The 26864-nt window shown below is 43.6% G+C and overlaps 1 protein-coding gene across 6 annotated transcripts in view; it reads right to left on the bottom strand.

The window, feature by feature from the left end:
* CDHR2 (cadherin related family member 2) overlaps window positions 1-26864 on the bottom strand; it is a 231215-nt gene that overhangs the window by 35897 nt on the left and 168454 nt on the right. For all 6 annotated transcript variants that reach the window (XM_056574710.1, XM_056574708.1, XM_056574711.1 and 3 more), the window contains exons 20-25: window positions 26540-26611; window positions 24037-24086; window positions 19213-19364; window positions 16322-16424; window positions 9649-9737; window positions 7928-8005 (exon numbers count right to left, since the gene is read on the bottom strand). In XM_056574710.1, coding sequence (XP_056430685.1) covers window positions 7928-8005; window positions 9649-9737; window positions 16322-16424; window positions 19213-19364; window positions 24037-24086; window positions 26540-26611 — 544 coding nt within the window. The remainder of the gene's footprint in view (window positions 1-7927; window positions 8006-9648; window positions 9738-16321; window positions 16425-19212; window positions 19365-24036; window positions 24087-26539; window positions 26612-26864) is intronic.

The raw sequence follows: 26864 nt of genomic DNA, 5'->3' as shown, positions 1-26864 counted from the left end.
CAGTATGGTATACTTTAAAGGAAAAAACATTTTTTGTTTTTTTACTCCTATCCTGTCCCTACCTAATGTAAACTGTTCCTGATCGCTTTCTGTGCCAAGGGGCCATAGAAAGGGGGCACTTTTTCACATTGAGTGGGGAGATGGCAGCACGGGGCTCCGTCCTGCACACCAGATCACAGAATTGTGGTGGACAGAATGGAACAACCTGTTCCTTCACCCACCTCCCCCCTCCCCATATTGCCGTGATTGGTGCGGTCACTACGGCCGCCCAATCACAGCTGTACTGGGGGGTGGCAACCCTGCCACCTCAAAGTACAGTACAGATGATGATTGGTGGTGTATATTACACCTCTGCTCATCATCCTTATCCAGGTCATGGGGTCACATGTGACCCCCATGACAGCAATCGCCGATATGGTGGGGACTCAGGACCCCTTCGGAGATCAGCTGGGAGGCCTGCTGAATAATTTCAGCAGGCATCCCAGTGCGGTCCCCGGGCGGGAACCGGAATCACCGAAAATTCAGATTGCCGACACGGGATGGTCTCAGGACCCCCTTCGGCAATGTGTCGGGATGCCTACAGAATGATTTCAGCAGGCATCCCGGTCCCCGACCATCTAGTGGTGCCAGAAAGTTAAACATATGTGTAAATTACTTCTATTAAAAAATCTTAATCTTTCCAGTACTTACCAGCTGCTATATGCTCCACAGGAAGTTTGTTTTCTTTTAAAATTTACTTTCTGTCTGACCACAGTGCTCTCTGCTGACACCTCTGTCCATTTTAGGAACTGTCCAAAGTAGGTGCAAATCCCCACAGCAAACCTATCCTGCTTTGGACAGTTCCTAAAATGGACAGAAGTGTCAGCAGAGAGCACTGTGGTCAGACAGAAAGGATATTCAAAAAGAAAAGAACTTCCTGTGGAGCATTCAGCAGCTGATAAGTACTCGAAGGATTAAGATTTTTAAACAGAAATAATTTACAAATCTGTTTAACTTTCTGGCACCAGTAGATTTGAATATTTTTTTTTCCACTGGAGTACCCCTTTGAAAGTTCTACAATTTAACTCCTTAACAACAGTTTTTAAATTTTTTTTTATCTACAGAGCCATATGAGGGCTTGATTTTTTTTAAGGGGGGTTAATTGTGCTTTGTAATGACACCCTTCATTTTACCATTAAACATACTTCAAGAGTGAAAAAGGGAAAGGGTATATATATATATATATATATATATATATATATATATATATATATAATGCATTCAAGTTTTTAGACCCATTAACCTTTTTCACAATTTGTTAGGTTACAGCCTTGTGCTAAAATTCAGGTCCCCCCCCCGTCATTCAGCCCTCAATACCTCATAAGTGTTGTATGAGTGCAGAATGATATTGGGAAAACTGCAGAATGATTAAGTCATATAGGTTTTGCACATAGGTAATAAAGGTTGTTAGAAGTCATGTAGGTGTTACACTTGGGTAATGGAGGTAGACACTGCCAAAGATGTTGCACTGGCAAAGTGCATCAGCGTGACATCTTCTGCGCTCTCCAAATATTATTCCGTGTAAGGGTTTGTTCACTAATAGCATACATTAACATGAATAAAAGAATTTACATAGCATAAAATTTGCAGCATAAAATTCGACAGCATGCACCAATGGTTGACAAGAGCATGTCCTGTGGAGATCATAGGTGCAGATAGGCTGAGTCTGTATGCTCAAGCCTAATATAGACATAGTAAACAGAAAACCGGCATAAAACACTGGCAAACATTACATTTACTGAGACACACCCACTAAACCTGCTTTATCAAGGAAGAAGAAAATCTCTGTGAGGTGCCTTTATGGCCAAATAACAAGGGTAAAAAGGTATGTATGACTAACAAAAAAGAATGAGACTGACCTGGTCACTTTGCGGGCATATTACAAAATTTTAAGTGTGAAAGTTTAGGTACAGTTTAAAGAGGTTATCCAGGAAAAAACTTTTTTTTATATATCAACTGGCTCCAGAAAGTTAAACAGATTTGTAAATTACTTCTATTAAAAAATATTAATCCTTTCAGTACTTATGAGCTGCTGAAGTTGATTTGTTCTTTTCTGTCTAAGTGCTCTCTGATGACACGTGTCTCGGGAGCTGTCCAGAGTAGAAGCGAATTCCCATAACAAATTGGGAATTTTCTGCTCTGTGCAGTTCCTGAGACAAGCAGAGATGTCAGCAGAGAGCACTGTTTCCAAACAGATAAGAACAACTCAACTTCAGTAGCTGATAAGTACTGAAAGGATTAAGATTTTTTAATAGAAGTAATTTACAAATCTGTTTAACTTTCTGGAGCCAGTTGATCTAAAAAAATTTAAAAAAAAAAAAATAAGTTTTTTCCTGGAATGCCCCTTTAACCCCTTAACCCCTTAAGGACCAGGCCATTTTACACCTCAGGACCAGAGCGTTTTTTGCACATCTGACCACTGTCACTTTAAACATTAATAACTCTGGAATACTTTTAGTTATCATTCTGATTCCGAGATTGTTTTTTCGTGACATATTCTACTTTAACATAGCGGTAAAATTTTATGGTAACTTGCATCCTTTCTTGGTAAAAAATCCCAAAATTTGATGAAAAATTTTAAAAATTTGCATTTTTCTAACTTTGAAGCTCTCTGCTTGTAAGGAAAATGGATATTCCAAACAAAAAAAAATTTGATTCACATATACAATATGTCTACTTTATGTTGGCATCATAAAATTGATGAGTTTTTACTTTTGGAAGACACCAGAGGGCTTCAAAGTTAAGCAGCAATTTTCCAATTTTTCCCAAAATTTTCAAACTCACTATTTTTCAGGGACCAGTTCAGGTTTGAAGTGGATTTGAAGGGTCTTCCCATTAGAAATACCCCACAAATGACCCCATTATAAAAACTGCACCCCCCAAAGTATTCAAAATGACATTCAGTCAGCGTTTTAACCCTTTAGGTGTTTCACAGGAATAGCAACAAAGTGAAGGAGAAAATTCACAATCTTCATTTTTTACACTCGCATGTTCTTGTAGACCCAATTTTTTTATTTTTACAAGGGGTAAAAGGAGAAAATGTATACTTGTATTTGTAGCCCAATTTCTCTCGAGTAAGCACATACCTCATATGTCTATGTAAAGTGTTCGGCGGGCGCAGTAGAGGGCTCAGAAGCGAAGGAACGACAAGGGGATTTTGGAGAGTACGTTTTTCTGAAATGGTTTTTGGGGGGCATGTTGCATTTAGGAAGCCCCTATGGTGCCAGAACAGCAAAAAACCCTCACATGGCATACCATTTTGGAAACTAGACCCCTTGAGGAACGTAACAAGAAATTAAGTGAGCCTTAATACCCCACAGGTGTTTCACGACTTTTGCATATGTAAAAAAAAAATTTTTTTTTTCACTAAAATGTGTGTTTCCCCCCAAATTTCACATTTTTGCAAGGGTTAATAGCAGAAAAGACCCCCCAAAATTTGTAACCCCATCTCTTCTGGGTATGGAAATACCCCATGTGTGGACGTCAAGTGCTCTGCTGGCGCACTACAATGCTCAGAAGAGAAGGAGCGCCGTTGAGCTTTTGGGAAAAAAAATTGTTTGGAATGGAAGTCAGGGGCCATCTGCGTTTACAAAGCCCAACGTGGTGCCAGAACAGTGGAACCCCCCACATGTGACCCTATTTTGGAAACTACACCCCTCACAGAATTTAATAAGGGGTGCAGTGAGTATTTACACCCCACTGGCGTTTGACAGCTCTTTGGAACAGTGGGCTGTGCAAATGAAAAATACAATTTTTCATTTACACGGACCACTGTTCCAAAAATCTGTCAAACACCTGTGGGGCGTAAATGCTCACTGTACCCCTTATTACATTCCGTGAGGGGTGTAGTTTCCAAAATGGGGTCACATGTGGGTATTTTTTTGGGGGGGTTTATGTCAGAACCGCTGTAAAATCAGCCACCCCTGTGCAAATCACCAATTTAGACCTCAAATGTACATGGTGCGCTCTCACTCCTGAGCCTTGTTGTGCGCCCGCAGAGCATTTTACACCCACATATGGGGTATGTCCGTACTCAGGAGAAATTGCGTTACAAATTTTGGGTGTCTTTTTTTTCCTTTTAACGCTTGTGAAAATAAAAAGTAAAGGGCAACACCGGCATGTTAGTGTAATTTTTTTTTTTTTTTTACACTAACAAGCTGGTGTAGCCCCAACTTTTCCTTTTCCTAAGGGGTAAAAGGAGAAAAAGCCCCCCAAAATTAGTAGTGCAATTTCTCCCGAGTACGAAGATACCCCATATGTGGCCCTAAACTGTTGCCTTGAAATACGACAGGGCTCCAAAGTGAGAGAGCGCCATGCGCATTTGAGGACTAAATTAGGGATCGCACAGGGGTGGACATGGGGGTATTATACGCCAGTGATTCCCAAACAGGGTGCCTCCAGCTGTTGCTAAATTCCCAGCATGCCTGGACAGTCAGTGGCTGTCCGGAAATGCTGGGAGTTGTTGTTTTGCAACAGCTGGAGGCTCCGTTTTGGAAACACTGCCATACAATACGTTTTTCATTTTTATTGGGGGGACAGTGTAAGGGGGTGTATATGTAGTGTTTTACTCTTTATTAGGTGTTAGTGTAGTGTAGTGTTTTTAGGGTACATTCGCACTGGCGGGTTACGGTGAGTTTCTCGCTAGAAGTTTGAGCTACGGCGAAAAATTTGCCGCAGCCCAAACTTGGAGCAGGAAACTTACTGTAAGCCTGCCCGTGTGAATGTACCCTGTACGTTCACATGGGGGGGGGGCAAACCTCCAGCTGTTCCAAAACTACAACTACCAGCATGTACTGACAGACCGTGCATGCTGGGAGTTGTACTTTTGCAACAGCTGGAGGCACACTGGTTGGAAAACCTTCAGTTAGGTTCTGTTACCTAACTCAGTATTTTCTAACCAGTGTGCCTCCAGCTGTTGCAAAACTACAACTCCCAGCATGTACTGATCGCCGAAGGGCATGCTGGGAGATGTAGTTATGCAATAGCTGGAGGTACGCAACTACAACTCCCAGCATGCCGAGACAGCTGATTGCTGTTTGGACATGCTGGGATTTGCAGTTTTGCATCTGGAGGGCTACAGTTTTAGGGACCACTGCAAAGTGATCTCCAAACTGTGGTCCTCCAGCTGTTGCAAAACTACAATTCCCAGCATGCCCTGACAGCAAACAGTTGTTTGAGCATGCTAGGAGTTGTAGTTTTGCAAGATCTGGAGGGCTACAGTTTAGGGACCACTATATAGTGGTCTCAAACTGTAGCCCTCCAGCTGTTGCAAAACTACATATTCCAGCATGCCCAAACAGCAGTCTGGGCATGCTGGGAGTTGTAGTTTTGCAACATCTGGAGGGCTACAGTTAGAGACCACTGTATAATGGTCTCAAACTGTACCCTCCAGATGTTGCTAGGCAACTCACCGGCTTCCGTCGGATCCAGCCGCACGTCATCGCCGCCCGCCGATCTCCGTCGCCTGCAGCCTCCAACGCCCGCCCGGATCGGTAAGTGGATCTTCGGCGCCGGTTCCCGTCGTTTCCCCGTCCTGCCCCGCCTATTGTGGGAGGGCAGGACGGGGAAAACGAAAGTAAACACCCCCGCCCCCGATCTGCTATTGGTGGTCGCGTCTAGACCACCAATAGCAGGGATAGGAGGGGTGGCACCCGTGCCACCTCACTCCTATCGCTTCAGGGTGATCGTGGGTGTCTTAGACACCCGCGATCCCCCTTACATTCCGGGTCACCGGGTCACTATAGACCCGTAATGACCCGGAATCGCGCAAATCGCAAGTGTGAATTCACTTGCGATTTGCCGCGATCGCCGACATGGGGGGGTCTGATGACCCCCCTGGTCATTTGCACGGGATGCCTGCTGAATGATTTCAGCAGCCATCCCGCTCCGATCCCCGCCCGGCGCACGGCGGGGACTAAAACTGCCCATGACGTAAATGTACGTCCCTGGTCCTTAAGACCCAGGGTGTCGGGACGTACCGTTACGTCATGGGTCCTGTAGGGGTTAAGGACCCATACGTCATGAGTCCGCTCCCGATCTATAACGCGGGGCCACAGCAAGTCGGGCCTGGCCTCTAACAACGGCCGGGACCCGTGGCTAATAGCGCGGCATTGATCGCGGTGCCGCGTGCCATTAACCCTTTAGACGTGGCGTTCAAAGTTGAACGCCGCGTCTAAAGTGAAAGTGAAGCCATGCCGGTTAGATCAGGGAGCTGTTCGGGGTCGCCGCAGCGAAATCGCGGCATCTCGAACAGCTTACATGACAGCTGGAGGATCCCTACCTGCCTCCTCGCTGTCCGATCGCCGAATGACTGCTCAGTGCCTGAGATCCAGGCAAGAGCAGTCAAGCGGCAGAATCATTGATCACTGTTTTTTTATGAGAAACCAGTGATCAATGTAAAAGATCAGTGTGTGCAGTGTTATAGGTCCCTATGGGAGCTATAACATTGCAAAAAAAAGTGGGAAAAAAAAGTGAATAAAGACCATTTAACCCCTCCCCTAATAAAAGTTTCAATCACCCCCCTTTTCCCATTTAAAAAAAAAAACTGTGCAAATAAAAATAAAAATATGTGGTATCGCCGCGTGCGTAAATGTCCGAATTATAAAAATATATTGTTAATTAAACCGCACGGTCAATGGCGTACATGCAAAAAAATTCCAAAGTCCAAAATAGTGCATTTTTGGTTACTTTTTATACCATGAAAAAATGAATAAAAAGATCAATAAGTCCTATCAATGCAAAAATGGTACCGCTAAAAACTTCAGATCATGGCGCAAAAAATGAGCCCTCATACCGCCCCATACGCTGAAAAATTTAAAAAGTTATAGGGGTCAGAAGATGACAATTTTAAACGTATAAATTTTCCTGCATGTAGTTATGATTTTTTCCAGAAGTCTGACAAACTCAAACCTATATAAGTAGGGTATCATTTTAACCGTATGGACCTACAGAATAAAGATAAGGTGTTATTTTTACTGAAAAAAATGTACTGTGTAGAAACGGAAGCCCCCAAAATTTTCAAAATGGCGTTTTTTTTTTTTTTTTCAATTTTGTCTCACAATTATTTTTTTCCCATTTTGCCGTAGATTTTTGGGTAAAATGACTGATGTAATTACAAAGTAGAATTGGTGGCACAAAAAATAAGCCATCATATGGATTTTTAGGTGCAAAATTGAAAGAGTTATGATTTTTTTAAAGATAAAGAGGAAAAAAATGAAAATCCAAAAACAGAAAAAACCCGGGTCCTTAAGGGGTTAAGGAATAGTGGTCACCACTATAAATAGGTTTTAGGTAGTATAATATTTGCATATGTTGTAGATGAAGTAATTACATTGCATTTTTCCCCAGCACTAGTAATTGAATGTGTATGAATTCAAGCTGGATCTCATAAAATAAGCTTATCTCTGGAACATCTTTAAAAAAGGGTTACTCACAACAGACTAAACCCCTTTAAAAGACATTTAACACAATTACCTGGTTTCACATAAACAATTGTTTTGGGCAGAAAAATAAACTGACTTAAAGTATACCAATAAACTTGTCAGGTACAGCTCCTCTGTGAACAGATGGTGGTAAATTTGTTATTTTTCTGAAACTTTGTTACATTTGTATTCAGTTTTCAATTTGTAACGTATTACTGAATCGCACATACTTTGTACTGCCAACTGTTCCCTTCCAAATTTGAGGAGAACAATATGGTCCATTTTATATCTAATTAAAGCTAGAAGATACCTTTGTCACATATCATACTTCTGCCTTGTCTCAAATATGATATTTCATGTATTACTTAATAATTTATCTAAACATAGAGTACATACAATACAGACATCCTTTTCAATGTAGAACCTATGAATGCTCATACCACTTATCTATTGTTTCTTTAGCTTACCGGACGTCTCTTTTTGAGGCTTCCGCTGATTCAATCCCAGCCACACGTACTGTTGAGCCAGTTGCTATTGCAAGTTGTCTGTGGTATAAATATATTACATATAATATCAAGAAATTATAATATAGTTCATCAGAGGTAAAGTAAAAGAGGACAATGCGACAACAACAAAAATTCAGATGTGAGACATGAAATGAGGCAAGCCAGTATGCCCTGCTGGGTTACTGGATGTTTGGTTCTAAGGGGCCCGACTGCAAGGACTGGTAATGTTACCAACTGGATGTAGAAACTTTACTTAGCAACTTGTCAGAGAAGTTTCTGCAATTCTTCCCAGAGGAAGGCACTCTCGCTGCTCCTGTTTCCCAAACACACTTGGGATGACTGACTAAATCTGCTGCACTGGAAGACCCATGTTCTTTGTCTCCATGTGAGAAGGAGAGGAAGGCCACCCTAAAAGGAGATCTCTGGCAAAAATATACTTATCCTCTAGGGGATAAATAGCTGATTGCAGGGGGTTTGACCGCTAGGACCCCCGCGATCACCAGGACCAGACCCGCCGCTCAGTAAGGAGTGCGTGCTTTAGCCGACACATGCTCCATTCATTTCTGTGGGAGTGCCGAAAAGACCCGAGTACAGCATCGCCAGTGCTCCCATATAAATGAATGGAGCGAGCATGTGCACTGAGAACACCAGGGTCAAGTCCTGGAGAATGCGGGGGGGGGGAGGGCAGCAGTCAGACCCCCCTGGGATCAATTACCTATGTAAGTAAATAAGTACATTTTCGCTGGAGTACTCCTTTAGGGTACGTTTACACGAGCAGATTACCTGCGTTTTTTCCGCTACGTATATGCTGCGGATTTTGCTACCATTGACTTCAATGGGTCCGAAGAAAAATCAGCAAATCTGCCTCTATTGCGGATTTTCTGCTGACCCATTGAAGTACACAGTGGAAAATCCAGTGTAAAGTGCACATGTAAAGTAAAAAGTATACAAATAAATAAATATATAAATATATATAGTAGCCAACTACGGGAGGTGTTACCGCGTGCTTCTGCTGTCCTGTCAGGCAGCCTCCTTCAGTGTCCCCAAGACCCCCTGCACTTGTTTCCCCATTGTAAATATGTTTTACCTTAAGGTTTCTGCGTCACTGGTCACCTCCTTGGGCCCTGGATGAGCTGTATAGACTTTACCAACTGTCTACCCTCAGTAAAGCTACCATTGTCCGTAGCTTGGCATTGGAGTCTTTATTGCCCCTGTGCCTAGCACAGGATCCAGCAGTATAACTTCAGGTAGCTATAGGCTAAACCACACCCTGACGTCACGAATTCAAGGGGTTAATGCCATCTGACCCTAGGGTAACAACATCTGCCATGCACCCCGCCACCACATATATATAATATATATATATATATATACACACACTCATATACACACACAACTGCCAACAGCGCAGCAACAAGGCACACAAGTCCGCAAAGTATGGTGGATCCCCGTTCATCTTACCTATAAATTTGTAAAATGGGCCTGTAACTGTCACTGAATGGTTCTTACACTAAAAACAACACCACAGCAAGCTACATTAGCAAGAGATAAATCATGGACTGTATGGAGGACAAAGCATACAAAGTTATTTTTATCAAAGAGATAAAAACATGTTTAATTCCACATAGTGTGTTTCTGAATACATGTCATAAAAAAAGGCCTATGTATATACAGAGTCTTACCTGCTGATCATTTCTACGTTCTCAGTGAGCTCATCAACAGACTTTGAAAATCGCAGTACCACTCGATAAGATTCATCTATTGTAAATATCTACAATACAGGGGGAAAATACAATAAGTGTAAATGATATAATAATAAATACAAATTGTCACAATGATGCAGATGATTCTTATATTAAAGGAAAACTGTCAGCCTGTTCACCCACACTAAACCTAACACACTGGGTTATAGTGTGGGTGAACAGGAGTCCAACAAGGGGTCACTTACTTAAAGGGGTACTCCGGCGCTTAGACATCTTATCCCCTATCCTAAGGATAGGGGATAAGATGCCTGATTGCGAGAGTCCCGCCGCTGGGGACCCCCGTGATCTTGCCCATAGGCTTGCATTGAGGGGGGCGTGATGTCACACGGGGCGGAGCCTTGACGTCACAATGCTCCGGCCCCATTATCGACAGTAATTATAAACGGGGCGCGGCATGCAAGATCACGGGGGTTCCCAGTGGCAGGACCCCCGCGATCAGGCATCTTATCCCCTATCCCTTGGATAGGGGATAAGTTGTCTAAGCGCCAGAGTACCCCTTTAAATATTTCCAGTAGGTCTGAGATATGTCCCCCAGAAGATCCTCTGCTGAATCCAGTAAATCGCGCACAGGGGGCGGGGCTTCACAGACTCAATTTACATAATCATTTTCTGTGACTCCACTTCACTAGTAAGTGGAGTCACAGACAATTAATATGTAAATCAAGCCGATGAAGCCCCGCCTCCTGCCCACGATTCGCTGAATTTAGCAGAGGATATTCGGTGGGACATATCTCAGGACCTACTGGCCATATTTAAGTAAGTGACCCCTTGTTGGACTCCTGTTCACCCACACTATAATCCAGTGTATTGGGTTTAGTGTGGGTAAACAAGCTGACCGTTTTCCTTTAAAGCATGCTAAAAGGAATAAACCCTAACTAAAGAAAAGAAAATCACAGAAAAAAAAAGAAAAATGTAAGAGAAATTAGGAAAGGAAGTGAGAGAAAGAGATGTTACTTTGTCCTAGGTCCTGAAAATAGGTATAGTGTAAAGGGTGTACTAAGCACTGAGCTAGGCAGGCAGTATATTATACATTTCCTAGTTATTAGCTAAGCAGACTATTACTGACAGGTCTAATTACTGACAGGTCTGGCTTGGTTGTTTATTGATGTAGAAAAGCGAAAATAGCCTCAATGTCATAATTCTTTCTGGTGAAATCCCAGCTTCTGTCAGTGTTAACGGTATTAAGTGCTGGAGTTCTATTTATTCCTATTTCAGGTTAAAAAGAAAGTGGGTTATTGGAGTTCCCAATGATTGTAGAGGGAGGTTGCTTGTTGTTTGCATTGCAACATTGAGTTCTCCTTTAGGAAAGTAAATATTTGCTGTAACAGACAGTTGGCTGTGATCTGTACAGCATGTGTACCGTGTATTAGTAGCATGTCTAGGTGTTCCTCAGGGAAATATCTAATGTTTAAAGCAACGACTGGTAACTGCCAGTGTTAGTGTGGTGTTGTTGTATCATGTGCACAGGGCCGTCTTTAATTTTGATTGGACCCTGGGCAAGCAATTTTTAGACCCCCCCCCCCCCCCCCCCCCCCGCCTGACCGACCAACACACACTACAGACATACACCTACAGACACACTCACCTGGCCGTCCATGGTTCCTTCTTTCCTGCGGCGGCCAGGACTGACGTGTGACGACGCTGACGTCCTCCTGCGTGGGTCTGGATGTGGAGGGATGTCACTTGTGCAATGTCGCCCGTGAGTCCCAGCCACAGGCTCACTGTTTTAAAGGCTGCGACACTGCTTTAGAACAGTGAGCCACAGCCAAGACTACCCCGAGAAATTGTGCTGCCTGGGTCCAAGAGAGAAATGCTGACAAAAACCCCCACCCTCACAAATGGGGGTAGTTAAGGGTTAAATTAACTATCCTATATTTTAAGTGGACATATAAGCAACATGTGACCAAGTATTATCGAAATATCTCCGGACGTTTGGAAGTTATGCAGTAACATATATTTCCCATAAACTTGTATGGGACTTTAAACAAAAAACCCGACCTTGGCAAATGGGGGGGGGGGGGGTTAAGGGTTATGTTACCTATCCTATGTTTGTTGTTGACATAAGTAACATGTGTGCCTAGTTTCATGTTAATATCTTTAGCCGTTTGTACCTGATGCTGGAACGTACACACATACACACACACATTGAGTATTATATACAGGGTAGGCCATTTATATGGATACATCTTAATAAAATGGGAATGGTTGGTGATATTAACTTCCTGTTTTTGGCACATTAGTATATGTGAGGGGGGAAACTTTTCAAGATGAGTGCTGCACATCTCGTATCTTCACAGCATAGACAATTGCCTTCAGATGACCCCAAAGATAAAAGTCTAAGGGGGTCAGATCGGGAGACCTTTGGGGCCATTCAACTGGACGACGACGACCAATCCGCTTTCCAGGAAACTGTTCATCTAGGAATGCTCGGACCTGACACCCATAAAGTGGTGGCGCACCATCTTGCTGGAAAAACTCAGGGAACGTGACGTGTTCAGTGATGAGGCAAACTTATGTGAATGGTGAAGTTAACAAACAAAACCACCGCTATTGGTCTGACATTAACCCACATTGGATAGATCCCTCCAAGACTGTTGGAACACAAAAATTGATGGTATGGTGTGGTATATGGGGTACAAAGATAGTGGGGCCATTCTTCATCAATGGAAACCTCAAGGCCACTGGATATGCAAAATTGCTACATGATGATGTGTTTCCCTCTTTATGCACTGAAGCTGGAACGTTCCCTGAGTTTTTCCAGCAAGATGGTGCACCACCACATTATGGGTGTCAGGTCCGAGCATTCCTAGATGAACAGTTTCCTGGAAAGTGGATTGGTCTTCGTGGGCCAGTTAAATGGTCTGTGCTCTGTTCTGTGCTTTTGTTGAGTTCACACAGTCGCCACTGTCGGCAGACTTCCTCAACCGTGGCCTCCAGTCGTGGACAAGCCATTGGTAGGTCTTAACTGGCCCGAAGTGAGCTCCAAATTCATGAGTCTCCTTGGCTACCTCTCGTGCCATGCTTCTGGGTATTACTACCTGCCACCTTGCCTCTATATCGGCAGGCTGCTGCCACTTGTGGTACAAAACAGCTCTGTGAACTTCCAGTCTGTCTCATTGGTGTAGAATGGACTTCATCTTGGTATCAAGGTCAGTCCTTTCTTCTCCGTCAGGTTTTCTTAGCTGGTAACCCAACCTTTCATCTGCCGCAGTCCGACGTCTTCATCCTGTATTCAGCTCCATTCTTCATTGGTTCTCCCTAATGCTTTGGGTAGAACCTGCGGAATCCGGTGTTTCATCCTCTCTAATGCTGGAGGTGTGAACATGCGGAAGTCTGGAGTTTCATCCTCTTCTTTTTGTTCATCCAGATCTACTACGAGTCCATAGAGGCTGCCATCAGTAGATGGGGGCCGATGTCAGGGCTTCTTTCAGGGCCTGGAAGGCCTCTTCCTGCTTCTGTCCCCAGGGGACACTTTGACCATTGGGCATTCCAACTGTTCCTCTCAACAGCTCAATCAGAGAGCCCGCTATCTTTTCGTAGTCTTTGATGAATTGCCGGTAGTATAGATTGGGGCAGCGTCCCCTGTCGGAATCTCATGCGTGATAGCATCTGTGCAGCCAAAGTCATCAGCATAGCGGGCAAACGCAGCCTGATTCTCCCACACCATGGCTTCAACCGCTCGCAAATGGTCTTCACAATGGTTCTCCCATTCCATTCTGGGGTTGGTGCCTCTTCGGGTCTGGCGTAACTGCCATGGTCCAAGCAGCATCGCCTATCGAAGATAGAGTCACTTCTTCCAAGGCGACTTCCAGATGTCCCACATTCACAGCTCTTATGGGTACTCGTCCATTCTAGACCACTGCCAGTGTCCAGGCCACTAGGGCATCCTGGCCTAGCTCTCCTACACCCCCCGGCTTGATGATCACCTCCATACCTTCAAGGTTCCCACAGGCGGAAGGTTCCCACGGGCAGTGTCAGTATAGTCTCCCAACCAGGGGGGAGGGTGAGGGTAGCTTTACCCGGCACACGGATTGTTCCCACAGGCTGGTGTACTGGGACACTCTTCTGTGTCCCACAGAACCGGATCAACCGTTGGAAAGCTTTTTGTGTGGGTTTGTACGGGGTGGCTTGCTTCCAATAGCCTGGTCCTCGTTTAGTGAACATGATCTGGTCCAACTCTCGTAAAATATTCATGTCCATTATCACCAGTACATCCTCTTTGAACGTCTCGGGGACCAGCAGAATGCCTTTTCTCTCCACTTCCTGTCCACACAGCAGTACATTCATCCACACGACTCCCGTGACCGGGATCTGCTGCTGGTTAGCCACTGTAACCTGGACCAATGTCTCTCGTTCTGGCTTGGCCAGAGCTTGGAAGTAACGATGGAAGTATGACTCGGGCATGGTCATCACCTGTGACCCAGTATCTACTAAGCAGTCGACTGGGATACCTTCAATTTCAGCTCTTATGATGGGGCACCCTGCGACCAGGTGTTCGGAGCTGTGCTGGGCGTCTTGACTCTCCACCTCCTCCGCAGTGTGCCCAATTACTGTGGGGGCCGGTAGTGTAATGCTAGATAGATCACTCAGACACTCTCTGGCAAAGTGTCATTCTTCTCCGTACTGCCAGCACTGTGTCTCTGGACGGTAGTATCTCTGCCTGCATGCGGGAGGTGCCCTTAGGACTCAACTGGCTGGCCTCGGTGGAAGATATTGAGGAACTTGGTGTGACGGTGAATTCAGGTAAGGATTCTATGGTGTAAGAACCAGCGGGGCAGTCTGATAGGGCAGTTGTTGAGCCAGATAGGCAGCACCAGGGGGATAGCTCGACTCCATCCACCTTTCCATTTGCGTAAATTTTTTGTGCATAGCACTCAGGGAGCTCTGCAGGTCTTGCACCATTTGAACTAGGACCTCTTCTTTCCTCACAACCCCAAAGGGTGTGACAGCCTGGGTCCGTATCACTCAGGAGGCATAACTTTCTTCTTTACTGCATGCCACAGCCTCCGCTAATATTTGTCGAAAGTTCAGAGTAAGGTCCACCCTAATTCGTTCTCACAGGGCCTGTCTCAGGGGAGAGCTGAAGAGTCCCAGAATAAACTGTTCTCGCAATCTTCGGTCTGCAGATCCCATGCCGGATACTCCGTCTGCCTCCTTTTTCTGTACCTCTGCCAATACTTCCTGTAGGGCTGTCGCATATTGTGAGATCCCTTCATTTTCTTGCTGGACCCGGTAGAAGAATTTCACCCGGAGGTAGCCCGCACTAGCTGTTTCAACGTATATGTCTTCCAGCAATCACACAATCTCTTGCAAAGTGTTGTGTGTGGCTTCTGATTGTAGAGAAACATTCTTTCAGGCCTCACCCTCTAGGGCAGCCAAAGCAATTTCTACCTGTAGCTCTGGGCTCACATTGTAAATTCTAGCAGCGCTCTGTAACCTTGGAACCCAGTCAGACAGAGACATGTTCTGGCCATCAAATTTGGGCAGCAAGTTAAACAGTGCCCATAGGGAGGGCCCTTGCAGGGGTTCCACCATTGCCTGAGGTACTCACATTAGCATCATGCACATTGCCTTCAGCAGCCTCCATCTCTGTAACCGTACCCTGCTCACAGCGCCACTTGAAGCGGTCAGAGGAGTAGGAGACCGCAGTGCAGGATTCAAGTACGGTACAGCAGACAATGAGGCTGAAGCAGAAACAGGCTTTATTAAACAACAGAATATCACGGACGGGCAATGAGATTAACAGTAATAACAGTTCACATGGGTTTACAAGGAAAGCTTACTGAACCGTATACTTAATATGGTGTTCCCACAAGCGCACACACAGAAATACAGGCTACTCTCCTCTAATACGGTCCCATCTGATTCCCGCTAACCGGAACACTTTGCTACAACATTTTATTTAAAGAACCCTGCTCTATGCCCTGCCACAGGTTAGCACCGATGCACACTCATAGTTCTGTAGGTCACAAAGCAGCTGCTTGTCTCAGTCTCTCATGTGAAGGTAGTTGCAGTCGGTTCTCTAAATTTGTCACTTGCTGTCTGCAACTGGTAGTCTATAATGCACTGGTCTGTAATTGGTTTCTTTGCAAGTTGCTTATCTTTTTCTGTCACTTGGAGGTAACTGCATTCTGGTCTCTTGATCTGTAATCTTGCTTAGCTGTTCCTTTCTCTCTGGGGGCTTGCAGGCACGATCAAGTACACAATAATCCAACTCTGTCTTCAAGTCTCTGTCCTCTGCCCCAATCCTGCTGCCAAGTCTGTGGATTGCAAGATGCCTCTCTCTTCAGGAACACTTAGCAGCCCTCTCCTCAGCTCACACACAGCTGGGTACAGCACACACACACTGACTCTATGCCGGGAACTTCCGGCCCCCTCCTCCTCAGATAAAACTTTTTTTTTATTTTTTAAAGCAACAGCAACATCCTGTGACTTCATTCTCACTTACAACAACAGTGACATCTTGTGGCTGAAAGATGCATGACAGTCTGTGGACTTTCTCATTAGAAGTACAGTGTAATGGAGTTTGGTAATTCTAGGGGCTGACCCCCTACATGTGAAACAAACATTCATCAAATATTGTAAAGCTTACCGTTATAGAGCGGGTAGCACTTAGTGAAGGAACCCCTCTATCCACTACTTTAACTGTGACTTTGTACTGACCCTTTAATGTCCTATCCAGATTACTTGCAACTCTGTAAGTGAAAAAAATACATAATGAACTTAAAACATTTAATGTGAGCCAAATAACGTGTTCTTGTTTGGCCCAGTACAGCATTTCCAGCTGCTACCTATTGCTACCTATTAGGGCTGCACGATATGGTGAAAATGTGCGATTGCGATTTTGGGCCTAAAAATTGCGATTTCAATATGCAATGCGATATAATAAAAAAAATTGTGAAATACCCCCATTTCCGGTCCAATCGCCCCCATTTCACACCTACCTGCCCATTTTATGCCCACCGCCCATTTCACATCTCCCCATGTCACATTCCCCCCCCCCCCCCCTTGTCACATTCTTCCCCCCTGTCACATTCTCCTCCCCCTTGTCACATTCTTGTACTGCAGCAATACACTAGGTTTCCCTGGCGGTTTCAAATCTTCCGTGGGAAACCTAGTGTGTTTGCTGCCAAAAAGACCTTTCCCCATCAGCCAATCACTGGCTTGACACGTGACACCACTACGGCCATTGATTGGCTGAAAAGGGAAAGGTCCTACTAGTTGAATGGTGAAGAGAGGACACCCCGGACCGCACGGAGGGGAGCGGCATCTGCAGGGACCGGGAGTAGGTGAGCAGAAGTTTTTTTTTTTTTTTTCTCCCTGCGCCCTTTTACTTAGCTCTGTGTTTTTCTATCAGGGTGCCTCCAGCTGTTGTGAAACTACTACTTCCAGCATGCCCGGACACCCTTTGCCGGTCTGGGCATGCTGAGAATTGTAGTTTTGCAACAACTGGAGGCACCCATGTTGGGAAACACTGACTTTTAGTACTGTATTTATCGGTGTATAACACACAGTGGCGTATAACACACACACACACCCATTTTAACAGGGAAATTTAAGTTAAAAAAAATTAATGTAATATAAATTACTTGGACTAAATGCCACATCATCCCCCCAACTTTGATTTCTTCTGCACCTCAGTTTGGTCCCGTCCCCTCAAGTGTCACATCATTCCTCCCCTTTTATCATTTACCCCTCTTACCGCCTCCCCCCCTCATCATTTCCCCCTGTGTCATCATCCCCCCCATCATGTTCCTCCTATGCCATTCTTCCCATGCTTCATCATTCCCCCTTTCCCCTGCTTTTTATATATATTTTTTATTTTCCCTACCTCCCCCCTCCCTCATCACTTCCCCCCGTTTTTTTATTTAAAAAAATTATTTTCCCTACCTCCCCCCTTCATCACTTCCCCCCCCCCCCGCTTTTTATATATTTTTTTATTCTCCCTACATCCCCCCTCCCTCATCACTCCCCCCCCTCTGCTTTTTATATTTTTATTTTATTTTCCCTACCTCTCCCCTTCCTCATCACTTCCCCCCCTGCTTTTTATATTCATTTTTTTTATTTTCCCTACCTCCCCCATCACTTCCCCCCCTGCTTTTTATATTCATTTTTTTATTTTCCCTACCTCCCTCCTCCCTCATCATTCCCCCTTTTCCCCTGCTTTTTATATATTTTTTTACTTTCCTTACTTGGCTGCGCTTCGGCAGGCCAGGTCAGGCGGCGGGTATTGCGGGCTGTGTGGTCAGTGAAACAGATGAGTGACGTCCTCTGCCGGCTTCTCTGCGCGGCATCAGTGACGTCACTTTTCATTTCCTGCAGTCGCCGCACTCTGAACTCTGACTTGCGGTGGCTGCAGGAAATTAAAAGTGACATCACTGATGCCGCGCAGAGGAGCCAGGAGAGGACGTCATTCATCTGCTTCTTGACCACACAGGACCCGCAAGACCCGTTGTCTGACCTGGCCTTTCGAAGGGCAGCCAGGTAAGGAAAATAAAAAAAAACTATAAAAAGCAGGGGAAAAGGGGGAATGATGAGGGAGGGGGAGGTAAGGAAAATTAAAAGCACAGCGGGGAGGAGCCGCCGCTGGTCACTGATTTAAAGTGGCCAAGGCCGGGCTGCAAATACTTCACAAGCAGCCGCCATTGCGGCCTCTTTAAATCAGTGACCAGAAGATTTATCGGCATATAACACGCAGGCGAGGTGCGTGTCATATGCCGATAAATACGGGTATTTACATTTGTTTTTACCTGCTCTGGCCGGCCCCGCCACGGGAGCCGGCCCGAGCAGATAATCGCATGTTTTCCCGGGGAGGGGGCGTATCGCTATATCGCAAGAAGCAAAAATCGTGATTCGACTGCTTTTGCGATATATCGTGCAGCCCTACTACCTATTGTGAATTGCTGTATGTAAATTGTGTATTTCAGGTGCTGGAGGCCTAAGTAGCTGTATTATTTGTAGTTGACTGCCATGTTGTGAATTCAGGGTGCAAAGATTAAATTTTTTAATGCCTTATATTTAATGTACAGTTCAGTGGTTGATTTGGTCACATAAAGTCTCCTGTCCATTTATTGCAAGAGCCAGTCAAAACTTCAGCCCTCTCCTCGGAGGAGGAATGGACCATAGACTTTTAGACTTCTAGAGTTGAGGCCTGGCCTTTGCCAGTGCCACATGACTGTCCTTAAGCCCTGCTATTCCTGAGGAGACTATGTAGTGGACCTAGATGGACATAATGCTTAAGTTAGGCCTACAGTAAAGTTACAAGTTGTTTACCAGAATCCTGGCCTCAGAGGTCTTATTCCTAGGCTTTGTAGAAGGGAACAGCTTTATTTTGAAAAGGTGTGTGGGTCACAAAGGGTTTTTGGAATAACACCTCTGAGCTATGTAACATACACCAAGGACTACTACCCTCCTCATAACCCCCAGATTTCTGTCCCCCATGCACTCCCCATTCTTCTGGACATTTGTTTGAACACAACACACCTGACAGAACCTGTATATATGCTGTCTTCAGAGGTAGTGGTGACGCTGAAGATGTTTCCAAGTGACTGACTTCCACCACTAGATAAAATGAATTCCACTTTGTCAATTGAGAAGCTTAATATGGCATTTTCTCCACTGTCTTTATCTTGAGCCTTGATAAGAAAAAGCATTGTTAAAGAAACAAATCTTGAATCAAGTAAAAATAATATAAAACATAACTGATTTGTTAAATGAGTTTTCAGATTTCTAAATGGGCTCAAGGGGGAAAATGAAATAAAATAACAAATAAAAGCATTACTTACCTAATAAATCCTTCACAGCTTTATCATCTGTGACAAATTCACCTGTGCAGGCTCCAGCATTGTCTTCTCTGCCCCAACTGATGCTGGGCAGTGTCTCAGACAGCCGGGAAAACATGACGAGTGACTTTTGGCCCTGGGAGTCAAAAAGTCACTTGTCATGCTATGACTGACGTGGCTTCTCTGACCAATAGGAACTGTTGCTAGCCAGGCCAATCAGCAATAGCGGGGGGATATTGAAATCTCTGCAGTGTGTCCCAGTCCTGCTCGTGATTGCAGTGCTCTGTATGACTCTTCTTACTCTTGTTACCTTTGCTGCTTTGTTTGTGTTCTGACCTTTTGGCCTGCTTCCTGACTACTCTCCTGTCTGCATTCCTGTACCTTGTTGTCTGTCTGGTCTGACCTTCTGCTTACTGATTTTGTACTATGTATTAGGGTTGACCCATTGTTTGTCTCCTGCCATTGCCTTTGCCTTGTGTGTTTGTACCTGTGTTTCATTCTAGTTTTGATTCTAGCCTGCCTGACGTTGCTCTGTCTATTTGTCCTTTGTATTGTGTTTTTTTATTTATTTATACTTTGCTAAGCCCTGCACCTTAGTAGCATAGGGACCGGCATCGTGGTTAGGGCCACTTTATTAAGGAAGTGGTCACCCCAAAAGGCAGGGAGAGAGGAGGTGAGTCAGCTTAGGGCTGCCCATATCCTTGCCCAATATGACACCACCCCTCCAGTCCTCCCCACTGGTCTTTGTTTACTTGTATGCATTCATGACATGTTCATATATCCATGTGGCCACTGGAGTGAATCACTGGTCTCAGTGATTAACAGTTAGAGACTGTGATTGGCTGCAGCAGACAAGTAGGTATGCAGGCACAACATCACTGCAGCAAAGACAACAAAGCAGGGAGAAATAGAGAGGTAGAAGTGGAGCGTCAGAAGATTTATCAAGCGAATATTCTTCCTTATTATTTTCTGCCATTTCACAATTTGGTCACTTTATTCAGAACTTGGGAAACCCCTTTAAAGCCATGCTCTATTAAGACAGAATTGTTACAGATTTTCAGGTCAAATTTCCACAATGAAATGTGCACAAAGTCAAGTCAATAGGTTTAAAAAAAAAAAAACCACATTAACTAAAATAAAAATGCAAACATTTGTTCCTGACAGTGGCCCCCTGGTCCCTACCTTATCACATATGTACCCAGTTCTCAAGAATCCTCCATCCCTTCTAGGATATCTAACCCAGTATTTGTTTATTGAAAAGACTCAGGTAGGCTTCGGGTTTCAGACTTTCTTAAGGATGGTTTATGGCTGTCTCTTGTGGATATTCAGGGTCTTGTCAGTGAGACAATTTGGTTCCTGGCGAGCTTTACAACTTCATCATTTTCTTACCATTATATCCTCCCCTTCCTTCTTTGTTTAAGTGAAGTCCCCTTTTGAATTACTCTGTTCTGCCACTAGTCAGGTCCACCATGCGCTTTCTGAGGTCTATGCCATGTTGAGGTCCTCCTCAGTGAAATCGGTGCCCATGTATCTTTCTGCTTGTTGAAAGGATCTTCACCTAAGGTTTTGGAGTCTCAGTGCCTTGCGCTGTATTATTGGGCACACACTTCTTTTATCTCTAGTCGATACCAGGAGGCTGGGTACAAATTACTCTCTCGTTGGTATAAATTCATTACCAGCATTAACAAGATGTTTCCTAATTGGTGGGGCTTTGACCAGTAGTCACTGCTTTATGTTGTTTTTTAGGCGGGGAATATCCCTTGTTTTTTTTTTCCCGAAAGAAATCTGGTGTTTGGCATCCCTGTTCACTACCCTTTGTAAAGGGTTTCACTCTGGGATCGTCCTTTGCCATAGCCAAAGGACACGTTTTTCCACAATAAACCGGCAGACAGCGAGTCCTTTCTGCAATTCTGGCTCCTTGCCAGGTTTATTAAACGGGGTGCAGGATAAACAAAATATAAAAATAACTCCTAGGCCGTCTAGCCACTCACTACACATGTAGCATGCCCTGACTAATAACTGATGGGCTTTTCCCTGTCAGTTTAAACACAATAAGTCCTGCAGCCTTATAAGACACAGTTCACATTTGAACATAAAGTCCCATTCATACAGCCACCTGCTATATGTTACAGGAGCCGCGTCTCTCACTCCGGGAGTCCACGCTTGTGTCCTCAGCAGCCCTTGCCGTGCCCGCCTGGCACTGGACACGGTGTCTCCCACCTCTAACAGCCACTTCTGTCTAGGGGAGAGCCCAGTTTATTCTGTTTCTCTAGCTTTTAAGGACCCTTCCCCTTTCTTCTGCCTCATTGATCAGTCCACAGGTGGAGATTTCTGCAGGATCAGTGTGGGAAATGCACCCTTTCCTTGCCACACTGTCACACCTTCCATTTACCCCGGCATTCTTTTTCATGAACTTGTCAGACATTTCGTTCATTACCTTTAGAGTTTCTATACTTTATCACCTGATCATTGCTGTGAGAGCATATGTCCCTGCTATATGGAAGTGCCTTGAACTCTCCTACTGTTCCGATGCCAAAGTTCACAAAATTCAGTGGATGGAGGAGTTGACCGCTCATCTACTCAACTGTTCTAACCATATAGCAAAAAATGGTTCTACTGGTTGTCTTTCCTTAACTTGGAACATTGCTTCCTTATGCATGCTTGAGGTGTTTATTTCTCTTTCCTTCCTCTGTTGTGGATGCTTCCTCTGTTCCCTTCCCGTTTCTTTGTTTTTGCATTTGTTGAGTGAATGGTAGTGTCCTGTGTTTCCCATTTGTCTTGCTGTCTTATCTTTTCTCTTTTATCCCTCTTTCCACCTCTACTATTTTCTTTCTGTCTTTTGCTTGTCTCTTGTGCCTTGTTTCAGCTTTGGGGGACATATGCTACACATGGCTGCTATGGCTCTTTCCAGTGACTTGTTTTCCCATGTAGAATTTGCCTATACTATTTTGTTGTTGCTATGCTTTCTCCTGTGCTGATTGTTCCTTCCTCAGCGTAGGTAATTATTATTTTTTTTTTATATTCGAAAATTTGAAAATAAAGAATCATTTAAAAAATATATATATAAACATTTAAGCATTTTTGGGGGGAATAACCTTCTGGAACTAAATGGTATAGTAAACATATCTGGTGAAGGCTTTTATCATTACTGAAATTTAAATATCCATCAAAAAAGCAAGATAACTCATACTAGGCAAACTAGAATCTCTTCCAAAAAGAGTTTAGCATCTGTAGACAACTGTTTTGGGGTTCTTACCCCTTGTCAATACAGAGCATGGTACTGATTGGTGGAGGGCTGATGCTTATTGAATGAACTGGAAGACATGACTGGAGAGAAGCAGACTTAGGGCCCTACTACACATGGGAAAAATTTGGTCCATCCTTCCTGTGCAATGACCTTTTCAAAGGTCACAGAGAATGCCTAGTAATGTTTTCAATTCATGTGACATCTCCTGTCCACCTGACTGGAGATGGTTTAGTTAATGGCTGATCCAGCATGTCACACAGTCAGAGGCTATATGCACAGCAGAGGTGAGTTATCATGTTAGAGTCCCATCCGATATGAGGCCACCTCCGCGTGGTGGATGTGGGGACACATTTTGATCAAAAAGTGCGCTAAGAGACTCCATTTTTTGACCTACAGTGCTGTTGCAACTTTCTTCTTTGTACATTTTGTATTTGCCACAGCAGCGGGCACCTGTGTATTAGGTTGTTGTGCTGGCTATTTTTCCTTTTGTTTTTACTTTGTAAGTTGGGGGGTGTGGCACCCTCTTTAGCCATGCACCCCACCCCTCTCAGACTGGAGGTGGTTTAGTCAATGGCTGATCCAGCATGTCACACAGTCAGAGGCTATATGCACAGCATAGGTGAGTTATCATGTTAGGGTCCCATCCGATATGAGGCCACCTCCGCGTGGTGGATGGGGGGACACATTTTGATCAAAAAGTGCGCTAAGAGCCTCCATTTTTTTACCTAGAGTGCTGTTGCAACTTTCTTTGTACATCTCCTTTCCATTATTGCCTATGTATATGGGTCCTTAAATAATGCATATATTTAAAAGATGTTAAATATAGCTCGGGCAAGATGGCAACCCCCATAATAATGTACCAAAAATGTAATGAAACATCAAATAAAAAATATACAGCAGCAAGAGAGGTCATGGTAAGATGGCACTAGCACCTATTTATGCAATCAGTCTGTCTCATAAACAGCTAGTACACATTGCACAGAGGAAAAGTGGAAGGTTTTTGTGTTGTGTTCAATATATAGCCAAAATAATTTCAATGCAACGGTATGAATAAAAGTCAATGTGGCACTCACTGGCTAAAGATGGTACAGCTAGGCTGTGAAACAGCTGCCACCAGTGGAGCTTCATGGAGCTCTTTCTGCTGCTCTTCTCAAACCTGGATGCGTTATTTTTTTTTTTTATGGACATTTAATAGATAACCTTTATAATTTTGAACCCGTGAGTGTCACATTAACTTTTTCTACATACCTTTGCAAATAATAAATATATGCAACTTACCGCCACAGAGGCCACTTCTGTATTAATAACAGCCGTTTCAGGTATAACCACTGTAAAGATATAGGAGCGACAATTATGTATGACAAGTATGCATGACAAGTATGCTTTATAGTGACATAGTAGCATGGTTTGTATAGTTAAAAAAGTTATCAGTCTAGTTTTACCTATTCATCTGAAATATTGCTCCAAAGGAAGACGAAACCCTCATGGGGCAAAAAAATTTAAAAATCTCCAGTGGTAGCCAGGCCTTTTTCAATTAAATGGGAACTCTGGTGGAAACAAGTGGAAAATGAAAGTTTTCAAATCAACTGGTGCCAGAAAGTTAAACAGATTTGTAAATTACTTCTATTTAAAAATCTGAAGCCTTCCAGGACTAATCGGCTACTGTATACTACAGAGAAATTTGTGAAGTTGTTTCCAGACAACAGTGCTCTCTACTGACACCTGTCCATGTCAGGAACTGTACAGAGCAGGATAGGTTTTTCTATTGGGATATTATTCTAATCTGGACAGTTTCTGACACGGACAGAGGTGTCAGTAGAGAGCACTGTTGTCTGGAAAGAACTTCACAACTTTCTCTGTAGTATACAGTAGCCGATTAGTCCTGGAAGGCTTCAGATTTTGAAATAGAAGTAATTTAAAAATCTGTTTAACTTTCTGGCACCAGTTGATTTGAAAACTTTCATTTTCCACTTGTTTCCACCGGAGTTCCCCTTTAAGACCTCTGTATCTCAGGTCCAATGGTGTTTATGGTTCTGGTTCACATGAGTTTATATTAATATCTAAACAATAGGCACAAGGAAGAGATTTATTAAACCTTATGAAGAGGAAAAGTTGATCAGTTGCCCATAGCAACCAATTAGATTGCTTCTTATATTTTTTTAAGGCCTTTTTAAAAATGAAAGAATCAATCTGATTGGTTGCTATGGGAAACTTCTCTTCTCTGCTCATACAATCAATGCCTTAGATGTTACCTACAATATCTCTGCAGGTACAATTAAATCTAATCCTGCTTTATTGTGGTCAAGTAGTGTTTGCATAGTTAGTCACTTTTACCTACAATTACCTACATTTGTCAGTGTATGTGTTATACTAGGTTTTACCTACTAAAATCAATTTTTGGATTCTTGATAGAATGCAGTTTGTCTCCTGGATCATAATGCTCAAAAATGATTTGGAAGACAAACTGCATTCTATCCACAACCCTCAGGGCTAAATAAAGCAATTTAAAAGAAGTCTTACAAACACTTATGTGTAGCTATAATCATAGGCAGCATTAGAAGTGAGGCCAAGAAGTAAAGCAAAGAGCAGTTCTGACAGGGAAGTTCATGCCAAATGGAAAACAGATAACTGGAAGGAGAGGGGGCACATAACTCTCCATACTAGACCACCCCTTTAACAAAAGAAGGACAATAATCACACAGTCAGGGACAGAAGTACCCTCATTTTCAGAGGTGTACTTTACCACTTAAGGTAGCCCCTTATATAAGCAGGGCTAAAGTCCTGCAGGAACGCACAGGAACAGATAGAGTTCCAGCACTTTTTCCACAGCAGGAACACTGAAGGAAATTTATCAAAATCTGTCCAGAGGAACAGTTGCTGAGTTGTCCAGAGCAACCAATTAGATCGCTTCTTTTATTTTTCAGAGGCCCTTTTCAAAAATGAAAGAAGCGATCGGATTGGTTGCTATGGGCAACTCAGCAACTTTTCCTTTGGACAGGTTTTGATAAATCTTCCCCCTATTCCCATTAGCAGAAGTCTTGCAGGACCAGCCTTGAATGGAAATATTAGATGAGTGCCTATACTTAACCCCTGTATATAAAGTAGTAGGTTGCTCAAATTATTTTATAGGTAGCCATTCCATTATATGTACATAGGTGTTCCTCCAATATAGGTTAGGCAGGTGTCCCCCATATAAGTAGGTAGGTTACCATTTTAGAAGTGCAGATAGTAAATAGCCCCCTCATTTTAGGTAGGCAGGTAGTAGATACCACTCCATTTTAAGTAGACAAGAAGTTGATAGTCCCCTTATTTTTGCTAAGTTATAGGTAGTTCCCTCCAATTTTAGCTAGGCAGGCAGTAGGCACTCCCTCCCTTCTTAATATTGTCCCCTTTGTAACACAAATAAAAAAAAATAAAAAATTGCCATCACTATGCTCCCACACTGAACAGCCTTCTCCAGTCTGGTGTCTGATGTCAGGGTCTTGTAGGTGGCAGGCCTGCATTCCACATGACGGTGTGTTGGGGCAGGTAGCTTATAGCATTCCCCTCCACCATAATGGAAGGAGCACACTACACACAGAATGATCTGATGCTAGCTGGCATCAGGACATTCTGTGTGTGCAATGCTATGGCTGCACACAATGTCCTGATACTAGTGTTCGACTCAGGACCTTGTGAGCTAGTTTGGCTGGCTACCGGCCATCTAGAAATGCCAAATTGGCAGACAAGGGCATTTTTTAATTTTTTGTTGCAAACTCAGGTACGCATTAAGTTTACATACCAAATGCATCATTGATATCCAAAAATTCTGGAGCATTATCATTTACGTCTTGTATCACCACTCTCTGGCTCACTAAACAGAAAATAGAGCATTAGTGTTTCTATGTAAAGTATTGTTAAAATTACAGCATAGATAAAAAATCATTTTACAAACGTCACACACAATAGTAACTATAGCTAAAATATATGAAATAATACAATTATAATTATACAATTATAATAAACATACTATACTATGAACAGCATTCCACAGTCTTAAGTAAAATGCAGTTTGTGTTCTGTTCAGTACAACAGTGTTCAGATACAACTTACGTTGCTTTCTGGTC

This window comes from Hyla sarda, chromosome 4 (assembly GCF_029499605.1).
Source record: "Hyla sarda isolate aHylSar1 chromosome 4, aHylSar1.hap1, whole genome shotgun sequence".
In the NCBI taxonomy this organism is placed as follows: Eukaryota; Metazoa; Chordata; class Amphibia; order Anura; family Hylidae; genus Hyla; species Hyla sarda.
Note: the sequence above shows the minus strand (reverse complement) of the source record. Positions and strands in the feature narration are given on the sequence as shown.